The sequence below is a fragment of the Homarus americanus genome, unplaced genomic scaffold (genome assembly GCF_018991925.1).
Source record: "Homarus americanus isolate GMGI-L3 unplaced genomic scaffold, GMGI_Hamer_2.0 scaffold19019, whole genome shotgun sequence".
NCBI classification, from domain to species: Eukaryota; Metazoa; Arthropoda; class Malacostraca; order Decapoda; family Nephropidae; genus Homarus; species Homarus americanus.
This window is the reverse complement of record NW_024747467.1, coordinates 31,923-51,629: the sequence shown is the minus strand read 5'-3', so window position 1 is coordinate 51,629 and position 19,707 is coordinate 31,923. Positions and strand designations below refer to the sequence as shown.

General features: G+C 49.4%; 1 protein-coding gene across 1 annotated transcript; it reads right to left on the bottom strand.

The window, feature by feature from the left end:
• Window positions 1–5,500: 5,500 nt before the first annotated feature.
• On the bottom strand, window positions 5,501–17,719 carry LOC121879611 (36.4 kDa proline-rich protein-like). Its single transcript, XM_042386278.1, has 2 exons — window positions 16,580–17,719; window positions 5,501–5,509 (listed from the first exon to the last, which is right to left on the bottom strand). Exons 1-2 carry the CDS (start codon window positions 17,717–17,719, stop codon window positions 5,501–5,503), a joined length of 1,149 nt encoding a protein of 382 aa, XP_042242212.1.
• Window positions 17,720–19,707: the final 1,988 nt, after the last annotated feature.

Genomic DNA, 19,707 nt, shown 5'->3' with positions numbered 1-19,707 from the left:
AAGACTGTGTCAGGTTAAGTGAGCCAACACAGGTGTTCTAACACCCAAGACTGTGTCAGGTTAAGTGAGCCAACACATGTGTTCTAACCCCAAGACTGTGTCAGGTTAAGTGAGCCAACACACGTGTTCCAACACCCAAGACTGTGTCAGGTTAAGTGAGCCAATAAGACTGTCAGGTTAAGTGTGTTCTAACACCCAAGACTGTGTCAGGTTAAGTGAGCCAACACATGTGTTCTAACTCCCAAGACTGTGTCAGGTTAAGTGAGCCAACACATGTGATCTAACACCCAAGACTGTGTCAGGTTAAGTGAGCCAACACATGTGTTCTAACACCCAAGACTGTGTCAGGTTAAGTGAGCCAACACATGTGTTCTAACACCCAAGACTGTGTCAGGTTAAGTGAGCCAACACATGTGTTCTAACACCCAAGACTGTGTCAGGTTAAGTGAGCCAACACACGTGTTCTAACACCCAAGACTGTGTCAGGTTAAGTGAGCCAACACATGTGTTCTAACACCCAAGACTGTGTCAGGTTAAGTGAGCCAACACATGTGTTCTAACACCCAAGACTGTGTCAGGTTAAGTGAGCCAACACACGTGTTCTAACACCCAAGACTGTGTCAGGTTAAGTGAGCCAACACACGTGTTCTAACACCCAAGACTGTGTCAGGTTAAGTGAGCCAACACACGTGTTCTAACACCCAAGACTGTGTCAGGTTAAGTGAGCCAACACACGTGTTCTACACCCAAGACTGTGTCAGGTTAAGTGAGCCAACACACGTGTTCTAACACCCAAGACTGTGTCAGGTTAAGTGAGCCAACACACGTGTTCTATTACCCAAGACTGTGTCAGGTTAAGTGAGCCAACACATGTGTTCTAACACCCAAGACTGTGTCAGGTTAAGTGAGCCAACACACGTGTTCTATTACCCAAGACTGTGTCAGGTTAAGTGAGCCAACACATGTGTTCTAACACCCAAGACTGTGTCAGGTTAAGTGAGCCAACACACGTGTTCTATTACCCAAGACTGTGTCAAGTTAAGTGAGCCAACACATGTGTTCTAACACCCAAGACTGTCAGGTTAAGTGAGCCAACACATGTGTTCTAACACCCAAGACTATCACAACACAACACAACACCAATGCCATGGTGACGAGATACTGTGACGCACTCCAGGTGGGGGGAGTCACAACACATTACCCCTCCGATCTCACAATATACGAACACACAATAGTGAAAGGTTCCTGCTATAATTTTTCGTCGAAGTTCAGCATAATCTAGTCCCTGCCTGACCTATAGTAGCTGATAGCTAGATAGGTGAGAGAGAGAGAGAGTTAGGTTAGGTTAGGTTAGGTTAGGTTAGGTTAGGTTAGGGAGTAAGATGCATTCATTTTCTACTCCACATATCAAGAAGCGCTCAATACACTGACCCTCTGGGCTCTCTCTGATAATAACCACGACCTTATCTGCAAATTTGGGGAGAACCTTTTGCACCATCCTCTCCACCCGCTCCCGCTTCCACCCGAGATCCCTCGTCTGCGAAATGCTGTTCAACACCACAACCACATCCAGCCCATACGAACACGTACTGATCGCTATAAGGCGTGGTAGACGGCGGGGGTATGGGTGGTTGATCTTACCTGGAGGGCATGGTAGAGGGTGTGGGCGTTGGTAAGGACGTGGAGGATCTTACCTGGAGTGCATGGTAGAGGGTGTGGGCGTTGGTAAGGACGTGGAGGATCTTACCTGGAGGGCGTGGTAGGTGGGTGTGGGCGTTGGTAAGGACGTGGAGGATCTTACCTGGAGGGCGTGGGAGTGGGCGTGTCGGTGTACATGTAGCTGGGTCCAGGCGCCATGATCCTTCCTGTAGTAGAGGGTGAAGCTGGTGACAGGGGCGCCTCCTGTGTCGCCTTGTTTCCACTGGACTTGTACACTGCGCTCTGATGACGAGGAGGCCAGCACTAGAGGCGCTGACGGTGGCACTGTAGGAGAGATAACAACACTGTAGGAGAGATAATGACACTGTAGGGGAGATGACACTATAGGAGAGATAATGACACTGTAGGGGAGATGACACTGTAGGAGAGATAACGGCACTGTAAGAGAGATAACGGCACTGTAGGAGAGATAATGACACTGTAGGGGAGATGACACTATAGGAGAGATAATGACACTGTAGGAGAGATAACGACACTGTAGGAGAGATAACAACACTGTAGGAGAGATAATGACACTGTAGGGGAGATGACACTATAGGAGAGATAATGACACTGTAGGAGAGATAACGGCACTGTAGGAGAGATAACGACACTGTAAGAGAGATAACGACACTGTAAGAGAGATAACGACACTGTAAGAGAGATAATGGCACTGTAAGAGAGATAACGACACTGTAGGAGAGATAATGACACTGTAGGGGAGATGACACTATAGGAGAGATAATGACACACTGTAGGAGAGATAGGAGAGATACACTGTAGGAGATAACACTGTAGGAGAGATAATGGCACTGTAAGGAGATGGCACTGTAAGAGATAACGACCCTGTAGGAGACATAACGACACTGTAGGAGAGATAACGACACTGTAGAGAGATAACGACACTGTAGGAGACATAACGACACTGTAAGATGAGAGATAGGAGAGATAATGACACTGCAGGAGAGATATCGACACTGTAGGAGAGATAATGACACTGTAAGAGAGATAACGGCACTGTAGGAGAGATAATGACACTGTAAGAGAGATAACGGCACTGTAGGAGAGATAACGACACTGTAAGAGAGATAACGACACTGTGTGTGAGAGATAATGGCACTGTAATATAGGATAACGACACTGTAGGAGAGATAACGGCACTGTAGGAGAGATAACGACACTGTAGGAAGATAACGACACCGTAGGAGAGATAATGACACTGTAAGAGAGATAACGGCAATGTAGGAGAGAAAGATAATGGCATCAAAGAGATAATGGCACTGTAAGAGATAACGACACCAGGAGATAACGACACTGAGGAGAGATAATGACACTGTAGGAGAGATAACACACTGTAGGAGAGATAATGACACTGTAAGAGAGAGAGCGCAACGCACTTTTTAAGAGAGATAACGACACTGTAGGAGAGAGGTCACACGTATAAGATAGTTCTACATTGTAGGAGAGATAACGAGACACTGTAGGAGTGAGGACAACGGCACTTGTAAGAGAGGTAACGGCACTGTAGGAGATAATGACACTGTAAGAGAGATAACGACACTGGGAAGAGAGGCAAATGGCACTGTAGAGAGATAACGACACTGTAGGAGAGATAACGACACTGTAGGAGAGATGATGACACTGTAAGAGAGATAACGGCACTGTAGGAGAGATAATGGCACTGTAAGAGATAATGGCACTGTAAGAGATAACGACCCTGTAGGAGACATAACGACACTGTAGGAGAGATAACGACACTGTAGGAGAGATAACGACACTGTAGGAGACATAACGACACTGTAGGAGAGATAATGACACTGTAGGAGAGATAATAACACTGTAGAAGAGATAACGACACTGTAGGAGAGATAATGACACTGTAGGAGAGATAATGACACTGTAGGAGAGATAACGACACTGTAGGAGAGATAACGACACTGTAGGAGAGATAATGACACTGTAGGAGAGATAACGACACTGTAGGAGAGATAACGACACTGTAGGAGAGATAACGACACTGTAGGAGAGATAACGACACTGTAGGAGATACCCACACTGTAGGAGACATAGCGACACTGTAGGAGAGATAACGACACTGTAGGAGAGATAACACACTGTAGAAGAGATAACGAGTTACTGTAGGAGAGATAATGACACTGTAGTAGAGATAACGACACTGTAAGAGATAACGACACTGTGGTGGAGAGATAACGACACTGTAGGAGAGACAATGACACTGCAGGAGGAGATAAACGACACTGGGGTGGTGGAGAGATAACGACACTGTAGGAGAGATAATGATATTGTAGGAGAGATAACGACACTGTAAGAGATAACGACACTGTAGAGAAAGATAATGACACTGTAGGAGAGATAATGAGACACTGTAGAAGAGATAATGACACTGTAGGTAGGAGCAACGACACTGTAGGAGTAGATAACGGCACTGTAGGAGAGATAATGACACTGGGTGGGTGGAGATAACGACACTGTAGGAGATACCATACTGCAGGAGAGATAATGACACTGTAGGAGAGATAATGACACTGTAGGAGAGATAACGTATACTGTAGGAGAGATAACGACACTGCAGGAGAGATAACACTGTAGGAGTAGATAACGACACTGTAGGAGATAACGACACTGGGGAGAGATAATGACATCAAGAGAGATAATGGCACTGTAGGAGAGATAATGACATTGTAAGAGAGATAAACTACAATGGGAGAGATAACGACATCAGGAGAGATAACGACACTGTAGGAGAGAGAGCCAGACACTGTAGGAGAGATAACGACACTGTAGGAGAGATAACGACACTGTAGGAGAGATAACGACACTGTAGGAGAGATAATGACACTGTAGGAGAGATAATGGCACTGTAAGAGATAATGACACTGTAGGAGAGATAATGACACTGTAAGAGAGATAATGGCACTGTAGGAGACATAGCGACACTGTAGGAGAGATAACGACACTGTAGGAGAGATAATGACACTGTAGGAGAGATAACGACACTGTAGGAGAGATAATGACACTGTAGTAGAGATAACGACACTGTAAGAGAGATAACGACACTGTAGGAGAGATAACGACACTGTAGGTTAGGTTTGGTAAGAGGGCCATGGCCATACACTTACCCAGGATGGTGAGAGAGAAAGTGATGTGGTCAGCTCCGTGTTTGTTGGTGACGGTACAGGTGTAGTTGCCGGAGTCCTGCCGCTGTGCCTCCTGCACCACCAGGCCTCCGTCACCCTTCACCAGGCGTCCCTCACCGCTCACCTGCCTCCCCTGGTACGTCCACACGAGGTGAGGGCGAGGCTGGCCCACGTGACCACATGAGAGGGCCACATCACGACCCCTCTCTGCCCTGATGGTGCTTGAGGTGGAATAGATGGCAGCGGGGACGGTGTTGGTGAGGGTGACTCTGGCTGCACCTGGCGGACCTTCTCCCACTCTGGTGGCTGCCACCCTCCACCTCCACCAGGCTCCCCAACACGTTGTCCACCTGCAACACCCGTCATGGGTCAGGTCTTCGTCGGTGAGTGAATATATGAGTCAATGGGTGAGTTAGTGGCGGGTGAATCAGTGCCCAGTGGCATGTCATTGAGTGAGTGAATGAGTCAGTGACATGCTGCGAGTTAGAGTGAGTGAGTGAGTAAGTCAGTGACATGCTAGGAGTGAGTGAGTGAGTGAGTGAGTAAGTCAGTAACATGCTGTGAGGAGGAGTGATGAGTGAGGAGTGGAGGAGTGAGTGAGTAAGTCAGTAACATGCTGTGAGTGAGTGAGTGAGTAGAGTAAGTCAGTAATACTGAGGGAGTGAGTGAAATCATAATGTCAAAATATAATCAGTATATAGTTAATGACCCACACTTAGTACTGCTTAATTGTACTCAAGGGATTGGAAGAACATTCTCAAGGGATTGTTATTGTACCAAGGGATTAAGTTATGTACCAAGGGATTGCTATTGCACCCAAGGATTAAGTTATTGTACCCAGGATTAAGTTGTACCCAAGGGATTGCTATTGTACTATGATTAGGTTATTGTACCAAGGATTAAGTATTGTACTCAAGGATTAAGTTATTGTACCCAAGGATTAAATTCAAGGATTAAGTTATTGCACCAGGGATTAAGTTATTTACTCAGGGATTGTTATTGTACTGGGATTGTTATTGTACTCAAGGGATTAAGTTATTGTACCAGGGATTAAGTTATTGTACCCAAGGGATTAAGTTATTGTACTCAAGGGATTGTATTGTACCCAGGATTGTTATTGTACTCAAGGATTGTTATTGTACCTCAAATTAAGGGATTAAGTTATTGTACTAAGGGATTAAGTTATTGTACTCAGGATTAGTTATTGTACCAAGGATTAAGTTATTGTACCCAGGATTGTTATTGTACTCAAGGGATTGTTATTGTACCGAGGGATTGTTATTGTACTCAAGGGATTAAGTTATTGTACTAAGGATTAGTTATTGTAACCTGGGATTAAGTTATTGTACCAAGGATTAAGTTATTGTACCCAGGGATTGTTATTGTACTCGAGGGATTGTTATTGTACTAAGGATTAAGTTATTGTACCAAGGGATTAAGTTATTGTACCCGGGATTAGTTATTGTACTCAAGGATAGTTATTGTACCCATGGATTGTTATTGTACCAGGGATTAAGTTATTGACTCAAGGATTAGTTATTGTACCCGGGATTAAGTTATTGAAGGGATTAAGATGTACCTCAAGGGATTAAGTTATTGAAATCTAAGGGATTGTACCAAGGAGTTATTGTACCAAGGGATTAGTTATTGTACCAGGATTAAGTTATTGATCGATTAGTTTGACTCAAGGGATTAGTTATTGTACTCAGGAGTATTAAAGATTGTACCAGGATTAAGTACACCAGGGATAAGTTATTGTACCGAGGATTGTTATTGTACCTGAGGATTAAGTTATTGTACTCAGGATTAAGTTATTGTACCCAAGGGATTGTATTGTACCCGAGGATTAATTATTGCACCAGATTGTACTAAGGGATTGTTATTAATTCAAGGGAGAAGTTATTGTACTCAAGGGATATTATTGTACCCAAGGATTAAGTTATTGTACCCAAGGGATAGTTATTGTACTCAAGGATGTTCTGCACCAAGGATTAAGTTATTGTACCAAGGATTAAGTTATTGTACTCAAGGGATTAAGTTATTGTACCAGGGATTAAGTTATTGTACCTAGGGATTAAGTATTGTACAAGGATAATCAAGGATTAAGTTATTGTACCAAGGATTAAGTTATTGTACCTGCGATGGGTTATTGTACCTCGAGGGATTGTTATTGTACCTGGGATTAGTTATTGTACCAAGGGATTAAGTTATTGCACCGGGATTAGTTATTGTACTGAGGAAGCTATTGTACTCAGATTGTTATTGTACCAGGGATTAAGTTATTGTACCGGGATTGCTATTGTACCAGATTAAGTTATTGTACCCAGGATTGCTATTGTACCGAGGATTGTTATTGTACTCGAGGGATTAAGTTATTGTACTAAGGGATTAAGTTATTGTACCCGGGATGGGTTATTGTACCATGATTAGTTATTGTACCCAAGGGATTAGGTTATTGTACCAAGGATTAAGTATTGTACCAAGGGATTAAGTTATTGTACCCCAAGGATTAAGTTATTGTACTGAGGATTGGTTATTGTACTCGAGGGATTAAGTATTGCACTAAGGGATTGTTATTGTACTCAAGGGATTAAGTACAATTCTAGGATTAAGTTATTGTACTCGAGGATTAAGTTATTGTACCAAGGGATGTTATTGTACCTGGGGATTAAGTTATTGTAATTCAAGGGATTAGTTATTGTACCCAAGGGAAAGTTGAATTTCAAGGATTAAGTTATTGTACCAGGGATTGTTATTGTACTGGTTGGATTAAGTTGTACCCAAGGGATTAAGTTATTGTACCCAAGGATTGTTATTGTACCATGGATTAAGTTATTGTACTGGGATTAAGTTATTGCAATTTCAAGGGATTAAGTTATTGTACCCAAGGGATGTTATTGTACCTAAGGATAAGATTGTACTCAGGATTAAGTTATTGATTCCAAGGATTAAGTTATTGTACCCAAGGATTAAGATTGTACGCAAGGATTAAGTTATTGTACCAGGGATTAAGTTATTAAACGAAGGATTAAGTTATTGTACCAGGGATTAAGTTATTATTCCAAGGGATTGTTATTGTACTCAGCGGATTAAGTTATTGTACCCAAGGGATTAAGTTATTGTACTCAAGGGATTAAGTTATTGTACTCAAGGGATTAAGTTATTGTACTCAAGGGATTAAGTTATTGTACCCAAGGGATTAAGTTATTGTACTCAAGGGATTAAGTTATTGTACTCAAGGGATTAAGTTATTGTACCCAAGGGATTAAGTTATTGTACTCAAGGGATTAAGTTATTGTACTCAAGGGATTAATGACAAATTAAAGGATTAAGATTGTACCTAGGGATTAAGTTATTGTACTCAGGATTAAGTTATTGTAAAGGGATTGTTATTGTACTCAAGGATTGTTATTGTACCTGCGGGATTAAGTTATTGTACTCGAGGATTAAGTTATTGTACCAAGGGATTAAGTTATTGTACTAAGGATGTTATTAAAATTCTGCGGATTAAGTTATTGTACTCAGGGGATTAAGTTATTGTACTCAAGGATTAAGTTATTGTACCAAGGATTAAGTTATTGCAAAGGATTGTTATTGTACCAGGGATTAATTTATTGCACCAGGGATTAAGTTATTGTACCAAGGATTAAGTTATTGCAAGGGATTATGTACTCATGGGATTGCTATTGTAATTGGGATTAAGTTATTGTACTCAAAGGATTAAGTTATTGTACTCAAAGGATTAAGTTATTGTACTCAAGGGATTAAGTTATTGTACTCAAGGGATTAAGTTATTGTACTCAAGGGATTAAGTTATTGTACTCAAGGGATTAAGTTATTGTACTCAAGGGATTAAGTTATTGTACTCAAGGGATGACTTACTTGTACCCAGGTAACTGTACCAGCTACGGTTATCACGCCCTCACGCCCTCGTCCGCCGCCCATACGTGTCTCCACCGCCCGCCAGGTGACTGTGTACGACACGATGCGTCCCCCTGGTCAATGGCGGCGCCCACGATACTATGAAGGCTCCGGGACCAGCCACAACGCCCCGCACATCATCCGGCCTGCCTGGGACTGTTGTGGTAACTGTTACTCTACTGCCTCTAACTCTGCTGCCTCTAACTCTGCTACCCTAACTCTGCTGCCTCTATCCTGCCTCCTCACCTGCTGCCCTAACCCTGCTGCCCTCACCCTACTACCTCTAACTCTGCTGCCTCTTCCCTACTACCCCAAACTCTACCACCTCTAACCTGCTGCCTCTCACCCTGCCTCTAACCTGCTGCCTCTAACTCTGCTACCTCTAACCTGCTGCCCTCTAACCTCACCTGCCTCACCTGTCTGCCTCTAACTCCTGCCTCCACCTACCACCTAACCCCTGCTGCCCTGCCCTATCACCCTACCTCACTACCTCTAACCTGCTGCCTCACCTGCCGCCCCACCACTGCCTCCTCACCTGCTGCCTCTAACTCTGCTGCCTCTAACCCCACTGCCTCCTCACCTGCTGCCTCTAACTCTGCTGCCTCTACCTCACTACCTCTAACTCTACACCTCCTCACCTGCTGCCTCCTCACCTGCTGCCTCACTCTGCTGCCTCTAACTCTGCCTCCTCACTCTACTGCCTCCTCACCACTGCCTCTACCCCTGCTGCCTCTAACTCTGCTGCCTCTCACTCTGCTGCCTCTAACTCCGCTGCCCTAACTCTACTGCCTCACCTGCGCTCTAACTCTGCTGCCTAACCCTGCTGCTCACTCTACTGCCTCCAACTCTGCTGCTCTAACCCTGCTGCCTCACCTCACTGCCTCCTCACCTCTACTGCCTCACTCTACTGCCTCACCTCACTGCCTCCTAACTCTACTGCCCTAACTCTGCTGCCTCTAACTCTGCTGCCTCTCACTCTGCTGCCTCTCCCACTCTACTGCCTCTCACTCTGCTGCCCTCTCACTCTACTGCCTCTCACTCTGCTGCCTCTCACTCTCTGCCCTCTCACTCTGCTGCCTCACAATACTGCCTCTCACTGTACTGCCTCTCACTGTACTGCCTCTCACTGTACTGACACTCACTATACTGCCTCTCACTCTACTGCCTCTCACTGCCACTGCCTCTCACTCTGCTGACACTCACTCTACTGCCTCATTATACTGCCTCTCACACTGCCTCTCACTGCTACTGCCTCTCACTGCTACTGCCTCTCACTGTGCTGACACTCACTCTACTGCCTCTCACTGCTGCCTCTCACTGCACTCTCATTGCCACTGCCTCACCTGCCTCACTATACTGCCTCACTGTGCACACACTCACTATACGCCTCTCACTACTGCCTCACCTTACACTCTCACTATACGCCTCTCACTCTACTGCCTCTCCCTTACCACTGCCCCTCTCTCACTATACTGCCTCATTATACTGCCTCTCATACTGCCTCTCACTATGCCTCTCACTATACTGCCTCTCACTGTGCTGCCACTCACTATACTGCTCTCACTATACCTCTCACTGTACTGCCTCTCACTGTACTGCCTCTCACTGTACTGCCTCTCACTGTACTGCCTCTCACTGTACTGCCTCTCACTATACTGCCTCTCACTATACACTCTCATTATACTGCCTCTCACTATACTGCCTCTCACTGTACTGCCTCACACACTATACTCACCATCCTCCTCCGTTGTACACAGTATGGGGGAGGACCACGGGCCATCACCAACGCCTGTACGCCTCACCCTCACGCTGTAGTTGGTGGCTGCCTCTAGCCCCGTCAGCACCTCAGTGAGCGCTGTGGTGCCTCTCTCCTTGTGGCCTCACTCCATCCATCCCACCGCTCGTACTCTAGTCTGGAGGACGAGGTGGTCTGTTGAGTGTTAACAGTAGTGTGTGGTCTGTTGAGTGTTAACAAGTGTGTGGTCTGTTGAGTGTTAGTAGTGTGTGGTCTGTTGAGTGTACAGTAGTGTGTGGTCTGTTGATGTTGACAGTAGTGTGTGGTCTGTTGAGTGTTAACAGTAGTGTGGTCTGTTGAGTGTTAACAGTAGTGTGTGGTGTTGAGTGACAGTAGTGTGTGGTCTGTTGAGTGTACAGTAGTGTGTGGTCTGTTGAGTGTTAACAGTGTGTGTGGTCTGTTGAGTGTACAGTAGTGTGTGGTCTGGTGAGTGTTAACAGTAGTGTGTGGTCTGTTGAGTGTTAACAGTAGTGTGTGGTCTGTTGAGTGTTAACAGTAGTGTGTGGTCTGTTGAGTGTTAACAGTAGTGTGTGGTCTGTTGAGTGTTAACAGTAGTGTGTGGTCTGTTGAGTGTTACCAGTAGTGTGTGTCTGTTGAGTGTTAACAGTAGTGTGTGGTCTGTTGATGTTAACAGTAGTGTGTGGTCTGTTGAGTGTTAACAGTAGTGTGTGGTCTGTTAGTGTTAACAGTAGTGTGTGGTCTGTTGAGTGTTAACAGTAGTGTGTGGTCTGGTGGTAACAGTAGTGTGGTCTGTTAGTGTACAGTAGTGTGGTCTGTTGAGTGTTAACAGTGTGTGGTCTGGTGAGTGTTAACAGTAGTGTGTGGTCTGTTGAGTGTTCACAGTAGTGTGGTCTGTTAGTGTTAACAGTGTGTGTGGTCTGGTGAGTGTTAACAGTAGTGTGTGGTCTGGTGAGTGTTAACAGTAGTGTGTGGTCTGTTGAGTGTTAACAGTAGTGTGTGGTCTGTTGAGTGTTAACAGTAGTGTGTGGTCTGGTGAGTCAGTCAATCAGTACCTATCACTCAGTTGGTCAGTAATACATCCAATCATCCAATCAGTTAATGAGTAATGCAGTAATGTTACTCAGTCAATACGTGTAAATCATTTTGTTAGTTAGCTAGGTAGTCAGTCAGTCAGTCAGTCAAGACAGAGCGTTCATACGGCTAACTGACTCACCTCTACGGATTACCACTAGACGTTTTCGTTGTTACATTTATGTTGTTATCATAAAGCAGTTTGTTCTATCTACGGTAATTATCTGTGAGGTGGTGACCAGGAACATGGGGTGTAGTGACGAGGAACACAGGGTGTAGTGACGAGGAACACAGGGTGTAGTGACGAGGAACACAGGGGGTGGTAAAGAGGAACACAGGGTGTGGTGACCAGGAACATAGGGTGTGGTGACGAGGAACACAGAGGGTGGTAAGAAGGAACACAGGGTGTGGTGACCAGGAACATGGGGTGTGACGAGGACCATAGGGTGTAGTGACGAGGAACACAGGGGTGGTAAAAAGGAACACGGTGTGGTGACCAGGAACATGGGGGTGTGACGAGGAACACAGGGGTGGTGACGAGGAACACAGGGGTGTGGTGAGGAGGAACATGGGGGGTGGTGACCAGGAACATAGGGTGTAGTGACGAGGACCAGGGTGTAGTGACGAGGAACACAGGGGTGGTGAAGAGGAACACAGGGTGTGGTGACGAGAACACAGGGTGTGGTGACGAGGAACACAGGGTGTGGTAAAGAAGGAACACAGGTGTGGTGACCAGGAACATGGGGTGTAGTGACGGGAACACAGGGTGTGACGGGGAACACAGGGGTGGTAAAGAAGGAACACAGGGTGGTGAAGAGGAACACAGGGGGTGGTAAAGGAACACAGGGTGTAAAAGGAACACAGGGGGTGGTGACGAGGGCACAGGGTGTAGTGACGAGGAGCACAGGGGTGGTGACGAGGAACACAGGGCGTGGTGAGGAGGAACATGGGGTGTGGTGACCAGGAACATAGGGTGTAGTGACGAGGACCATAGGGTGTAGTGACGGGAACACAGGGGTGGTGAAGAGGAACACAGGGTGTGGTGACGAGGAACACAGGGTGTGGTGAAGAGGAACACAGGGTGGTAAAGAGGAACACAGGGGTGGTGAAGAGAGGAACAAGGGGGTGGTGAAGAGGAACACAGGGGTGGTAAGAGGACACAGGGGGGTGGTGAAGAGGAACACGGGGTGGTAAAGAGGAACACAGAGGGTGTGGTGACCAGGAACATAGGGTGTAGTGACGAGGACCACAGGGGTGGTGAAGAGGAACACAGGGTGTGGTGACGAGAACACAAGGGGTGGTGAAGGAACACAGGGTGTGGTGACGAGAACACAGGGGTGGTGAAAGGAACACAGGGTGTGGTGAAGAGGAACAGGGGTGGTGAAGAGGAACACAGGGGTGGTGACGGGAGCACAGGGTGTAGTGAAGGAGCACAGGGTGTGGTGACAGGAACACAGGCGTGGTGACAGGAACACAGGGGTGGTGACGAGGAACACAGGGTGTAGTGACGAGGAACACAGGGGTGGTGACGAGGAACACAGGGCGTGGTGACGAGGAACATGGGTGTAGTGACGAGGAGCACAGGGTGTAGTGACGAGGAACACAGGGGTGGTGATGAGGAACACAGGGGTGGTGACCAGGAACACAGGGTGTAGTGACGAGGAGCACAGGTGAGTGACGAGGCACAGGGGGGGTGACGGAACACAGGGCGTGGTGACGAGGAACACAGGGTGGGTGACGAGGACACAGGGTGTAGTGACGAGGAGCACAGGGTAGTGACGGGGACACAGGGGTGGTGACGAGGAACACAGGGCGTGGTGACGAGGAACATGGGGTGTAGTGAAGGAACACAGGGTGTGGTGACGAGGGAACATAGGGTGTAGTGACGAGGAACACAGGGTGGGTGAAGAGGAAACACAGGGTGTGGTGACGAGGAACACAGGGGTGTGGTGAAGAGGAAACACAGGGGGTGTGAAGAGGAAACAGGTGGTGAAGAGGAAGGGTGGGAGAGGAAACAGGGGGTGGGAAGAGAGAAACACAGGGGTGGTGAAGAGGAAATACAGGGGTGGTGAAGAGGCAGGGGTGTGGTGACGAGAAACACAAGGGGTGGTGAAGAGGAACACAGGGTGTGTGACGAGAACACAGGGTGTGGTGACGAGGAATGGGTGGTGAAGAGGAAACACAGGGGTGTGGTGAAGAGGAACACAGGTGTGTGACGAGGACACAGGGTGTGGTGAAGAGGAACACAGGGTGGTGACGAGGAACACAGGGTGTAGTGGACGAGGAACACAGGGGTGGTGACGAGGAACACAGGTGGTGAAGAGGAAACATAGGGTGTGGTGACGAGGAACACAGGGGTGGTGGAAGAGGAACACAGGGGTGGTGACGAGGAAACAAGGGTGTAGAAGAGGAACACAGGGTGTGGTGACGAGGAACACAGGGTGTGGTGACGAGGAAACAGGGGTGGTGACGAGGAACACAGGGGGAAGAGAGGAACACAGGGGTGAAGAGGAACACAGGGTGGGTGGATGAGGAACACAGGGGTGGTGGAAGAGGAACACAGGGGGTGGTAAAGAGGAAACACAGGGGTGGTGACGAGGAACACAAGGGGTGGTGAAGAGGAACACAAGGGGTGGTGGAGAAACACAAGGGGTGGTGGAAGAGGAACACAGGGTGGTGAAGAGGAACACAGGGTGGTGATGAGAACACAGGGTGGGTGATGAGGAACACAGGGGTGGTGACGAGGAACACAAGGGGTGGTGACGAGGAACACAGGGGTGGTAAAGAGAACACAGGGTGTGGAGAGGAACATAGGGTGAAAGAAACCAGGGGGTGTAGGACGAGGAACACAGGGGGTGGTGAAGAGGAACACAGGTGTGGGTGACGAGGAACACAGGTGTGTGACGAGGAACAGGGGTGGTGAAGAGGAAACACAGGTGTGGTGAAGAGGAACACAAGGGGTGTGGTGAGAACACAGGTGGGGGTGGATGGAGAACATGGGGGTGGTGAAGAGGAACACAAGGGGTGATGAGGAAACACAGAGGGGTGGTGAAGAGGAACACAAGGGGTGGGTGAAGAGGAAACACAAGGGGTGGTGAAGAGGAACAGGGTGTGGTGATGAGGAAACACAAGGGGTGGGTGGAAGAGGAACACAAAAGTGGTGACGAGGAACACAGGTGGTGAAGAGGAACACAGGGTGTGGTGGAACACAAGGGGTGGTAAAGAGGAAACACAGGGTGTGGGTGAAGAGGAACACAAGGTGGTGACGAGGAAACACAGGGCGTGGTGACGAGGAAATACAAGGTGTGGTGAAGAGGAACACAGGTGTGGTGGACGAGAAACACAGGGGTGGTGAAGAGGAACACAAGGTGTGGTGAAGAGGAAACACAGGGTGGGTGACGAGGAACATGGGGGGTGGTGACGAGGGAACACAAGGGTGGTGAAGAGGAAACACAGGGTGTGGTGAAGAGGAAACATGGGTGTGGTGTGGATGAGAACACAGGGGTGGTGAAGAGGAACACAAGGTGTGGTGAAGAGGAACACAGGGGTGGTGACGAGGAACACAGGGTGTGTGAAGAGGAACACAAGGGGTGGATGAGGAACACAGGGGTGGTGACGAGGAACACAGGGCGTGGTGACGAGGAAACACAGGTGGTGAAGAGGAAACACAGGGGTGGGTGAAGAGGAACACAGGGGTGGTGAAGAGGAACACAGGGTGTGGTGAAGAGGAACACAGGGGTGGTGAAGAGGAACATGGGGATGACGAGGAACACAGGGGTGGTGACGAGGAAACACAGGGGGTGAAGAGGAAACATGGGGGTGTAGTGACGAGGAACACAGGGGGTGGTGGAAGAGGAACACAGGGGGTGGTGACGAGGAAACAGGGGTGGTGAAGAGAGGAACATGGGGTGTAAGACGAGAACACAGGGTGTGGTGAAGAGGAACACAGGTGGACGAGGAAATATGGGGTGGTGAAGAGAACACAAGGTGTGGTGACGAGGAAACACAGGGTGTGGTGACGAGGAAACAGGGGTGGTGACGAGGAAACACAGGGGTGGTGAAGAGGAACACAAGGCGGGGGTGGATGAGGAACACAGGGTGTGGTGACGAGGAACATGGTGGTGACGAGAACAGGGTGGTGACGAGGAACATGTGTAAGTGACGAGGAACACAGGGTGGTGACGAGAATAAGGGGTGTGGTGACGAGGAAACACAGGGTGTGGTGACGAGGAACATGGGGGTGGTGAAGAGGAACACAAGGTGGTGACGAGGAACACAGGGTGGTGACGAGGAACATGGGGGGTGGTGACGAGGAACACAGGGTGTGGTGAAGAGGAACATGGGGTGTAGGACGAGGAACACAGGGGGTGGTGACGAGGAACACAGGGTGTGGTGACGAGGAAACATGGGGTGTGGTGAAGAGAACACAAGGTGTGGTGACGAGGAACACAGGCGTGGTGACGAGGAAACATGGGGTGTGGGTGAAGAGGAACACAAGGTGGGTGGACGAGGAAATACAGGGTGGTGACGAGGAACATAGTAGTGAAAGGACACAGGGGTGGTGAAGAGGAAAGGCCAGGTGTGGTGACGAGGAACACAGGTGTGGTGACGAGGAACATAGGTGGGTGACGAGGAACACAGGGTGTGTGACGAGGAAACAGGGTGTAGTGAAGAAGGACACAGGTGTGGTGAAGAGGAACACAGGTGTGGATGAGGAACATGGGGTGGTGACGAGGAAACACAGGGTGTGGTGAAGAGAGGAACACAGGGTGGTGAAGAGGAACACAGGGTGTGGTGACGAGGAACATGGGGTGGTGAAGGAACAAGGTGTGGTGACGAGGAAACACAGGGTGTGGTGACGAGGAAACATGGGGTGTAGTGAAAAGGGACAGGGGTGGTGAAGAGGAACACAGGGTGTGGTGACGAGGAACACAGGGGTGGTGGAAGAGGAACACAGGGTGTGTGACGAGGAAACATGGGGTGTGGTGAAGAGGAACACAAGGTGTGGTGACGAGGAACACAGGGCGTGGTGACGAGGAACATAGGGTGTGGTGTGAAAAGGACAGGGAGTGGTGAAGAGGAACACAGGGGGTGACGAGAACACAGGGTGAAGAGGAACACAGGGTGTGGTGACAGGGAACACAGGGGTGATGACAGGAACACAGGGCGTGACGAGGAACACAGTGTGGTGACGAGGAACATAGGGTGTGACGAAGAACACAGAATTAGTGTGACGAGAACACAGGGGTGGTGACAAAGGGAACACAGGGCGTGGTGACAGGAACATAGGGTGTAGTGACAAGGGAACACAGGGTGTGGTGACAGGGAACACAGGGGGTGGTGACAAGGAACACAGGGCGTGGTGAGGGAACACAGGTGGTGACGAGGAACACAAGGGTGTGGTGAAGAGGAACACAGGTGGTGACGAGAACACAGGGGTGGTGACGAGGAACACAGGGCGTGGTGAAAGAAGGAACACAGGGTGTGTGACAGGAACAAAAGATGATGACAGGAACACGGGTGTGTGTGACGAGGAACGAGAGGTGGTGACGAGGAACACAGGGCGGGTGACGAGGACAGGGGTGGTGACTGAGGAACACAGGCGTGGTGGCAGGAACTGAAATGGTATGAGGAACACAGGGCGTGGTGACAGAACTGGGGTGTTGACGAGGAACACAGGGTGAGTGACGAGAACACAAGTGTTGAAGACGGGGTGTAGTGACAGGAACCTAGGAATAGTGGTGACAGGAACACAGGGGGTGGTGACGAGAACACAGAGGTGGTGACAGGAACACAGGGTGTAGTGACGAGAACACAGGGTTAGTGACAAGAACACAGGGTGTGATGACCGAGAACACGAGGTGTGGTGACGAGAACACAGGAATGGTGACGAAGGAACACAGGGCGTGGTGAGGAACACAGGGTGTGGTGACAGGGAACACAGGGGTGGTGACGAGGAACATGGTGTGACAGGAACACAGGGCGTGGTGACGAGGGAAACATAGTGAAGAAGAGGAACACGGTGGTGAAGAGAAACACAGGGCGTGGTGAGACACAGGTGTAGTGAAGACACAAGGGTGTGGTGCAAGGAACACAGGGTAGTGAAGAGGAACATGGGGTGTGGTGAAAGGGAACACAGGGTGTGGTAGGAACACAGGGGTGGTGACGAGGAACACAGGGTGTGGTGACAGGAACACAGGGTGTGGTGACAGGAACACAGGGGGTGGTGACTGAGGACCAGGGCATGTGAGAAGACATGGGGTGTGTGACGAGACACAGGGGTGGTGACGAGACATGAGAGTGGTGACAAGGAACACAGGGGTGGTGACAGGAACACAGGGTGGTGACAGGGAACGAAGACACATGGGGTGGTGAAGGAACTACGGGAACACAGGGTGTGGTGACGAGAACATGGGGGTGGTGACGAGGAACACAGGGTGTAGTGAGAGGAACAGGTGTGGTGACAGGGCTGAGGTGTGGTGACAGGCATAGGGTGTGACGAGGAACCAGGGGCGTGGTGAAGGGAACACAGAATATGGTGACAGGAACCCGCAGGGTGGTGACGAGGAACATGGGGTGGTGAGAGGAACACAGGGTGTGGTGACGAGGAACATGGGGGTATGTGACGAGGAACACAAGGGTGGTGACGAGGAACTGGGGTTGGTGTGAGGAACATGGGGTGTGACTGAGAACATAGCGTGGTGAAAGAGGAACATGGGTGTAGTGAAGAGGAACACAGGGGTGGTGACGGGAACACGGGGTGTAGTGACGAGAACACAGGGGCGTGGTGACAGGAACACACAGGGTGGTGACAGGAACACAGGGGTGGTGACGAGGAACATAGGGGTGGTGAAGACACAGGGTGTGAAGGGAACACAGGGTGTGGTGACAGGAACAGTGTGGTGAGGGAACACAAGGTGTGGTGAAGAGGAACACAGGGTGTGGTGACGAGGAACACAGGGGTGAAGAGGAACACAGGTGTGTGAGGAACATAGGTGTAGTGAAGAACACAGGGTGTGACATGAGAACCTGGGGCGTGGTGACAGGGACCAGGGTGTGGTGAAAACCGAGGAACACAAGGACTGGGGGGTGACAGGAACTGGGTGTAGTAAAAGGAACACAGGGCGTGGTGAAGAGGAACACAGGGTGTGGTGACAAGACATAGGGGAAACACAGGTGTGGGCGGGAACACAGGGGTGTGGTGACAGGGAACCTGGGTGTGGTGACGAGGAAACACAGGGTGTGGTGACAGGAACACAGGGTGTAGTGACAGAGGAACACAGGGTGTGGTAGGCAGGGCGTGGTGACAGCAGGGGCAGAGATGTTGACGAACCAGAGGTGAAGAACTGGGTGTGACAGGACAGGTGGTGTGGTGACAGAACACAGGGGTGGTGGTACAGGGTGGTGACAGGAACAGGAGGCGTAGTGACAAAGACACAGGGGTGGTGAGGAACACGGTGGTGACGAGACACAGGGTGTGGTGACAAGACAGAGGTGGTGAAGACACGGTGTGGTGACAGGGAGACACAAGGGTGTGGTGACGAGGAACACAGGGGTAGTGACAGGAGACACAGGGGGTGGTGACGGAACACAGATGTGTGACAGAGACACAGGGGTGGTGACAGGAACACAGGGGTGTGTTGACGAGACAGGTGTGGTGAAGAGACACAGGGGGTGGTGACAGGAACAGGAACGTCAGTGAAGACACAGGGTGTGGTGACGAGGGAACACAGGGGTGGTGACAGGAACACAGGGTGTGGTGACGAGAACACAGGGCGTGGTGACGAGGAACTAGGGGGTGTGACAGGAACACAGGGGGTGAAGGAACACAGGGTGTGGTGACGAGGAACACAGGGAGTTAGTGAAGGAACACAGGGTGTGGTGACGGAAACACAGGGTGTGAAGAGGAACACAGGGTGTGGTGACAGGAACACAGGGTGTGGTGACAGGGAACACAGAGTGTGTGACAGACACAGGGTGTGGTGACAGGAACACAGGGTGTGGTGAGCAGGAACACAGGGGTGAAAGGAAACACAGGGTGTGGTGAAGAGGAACACAGGGGTGTGGTGAAGAGGAACACAGGGTGTGTGTGAGGAACACAGG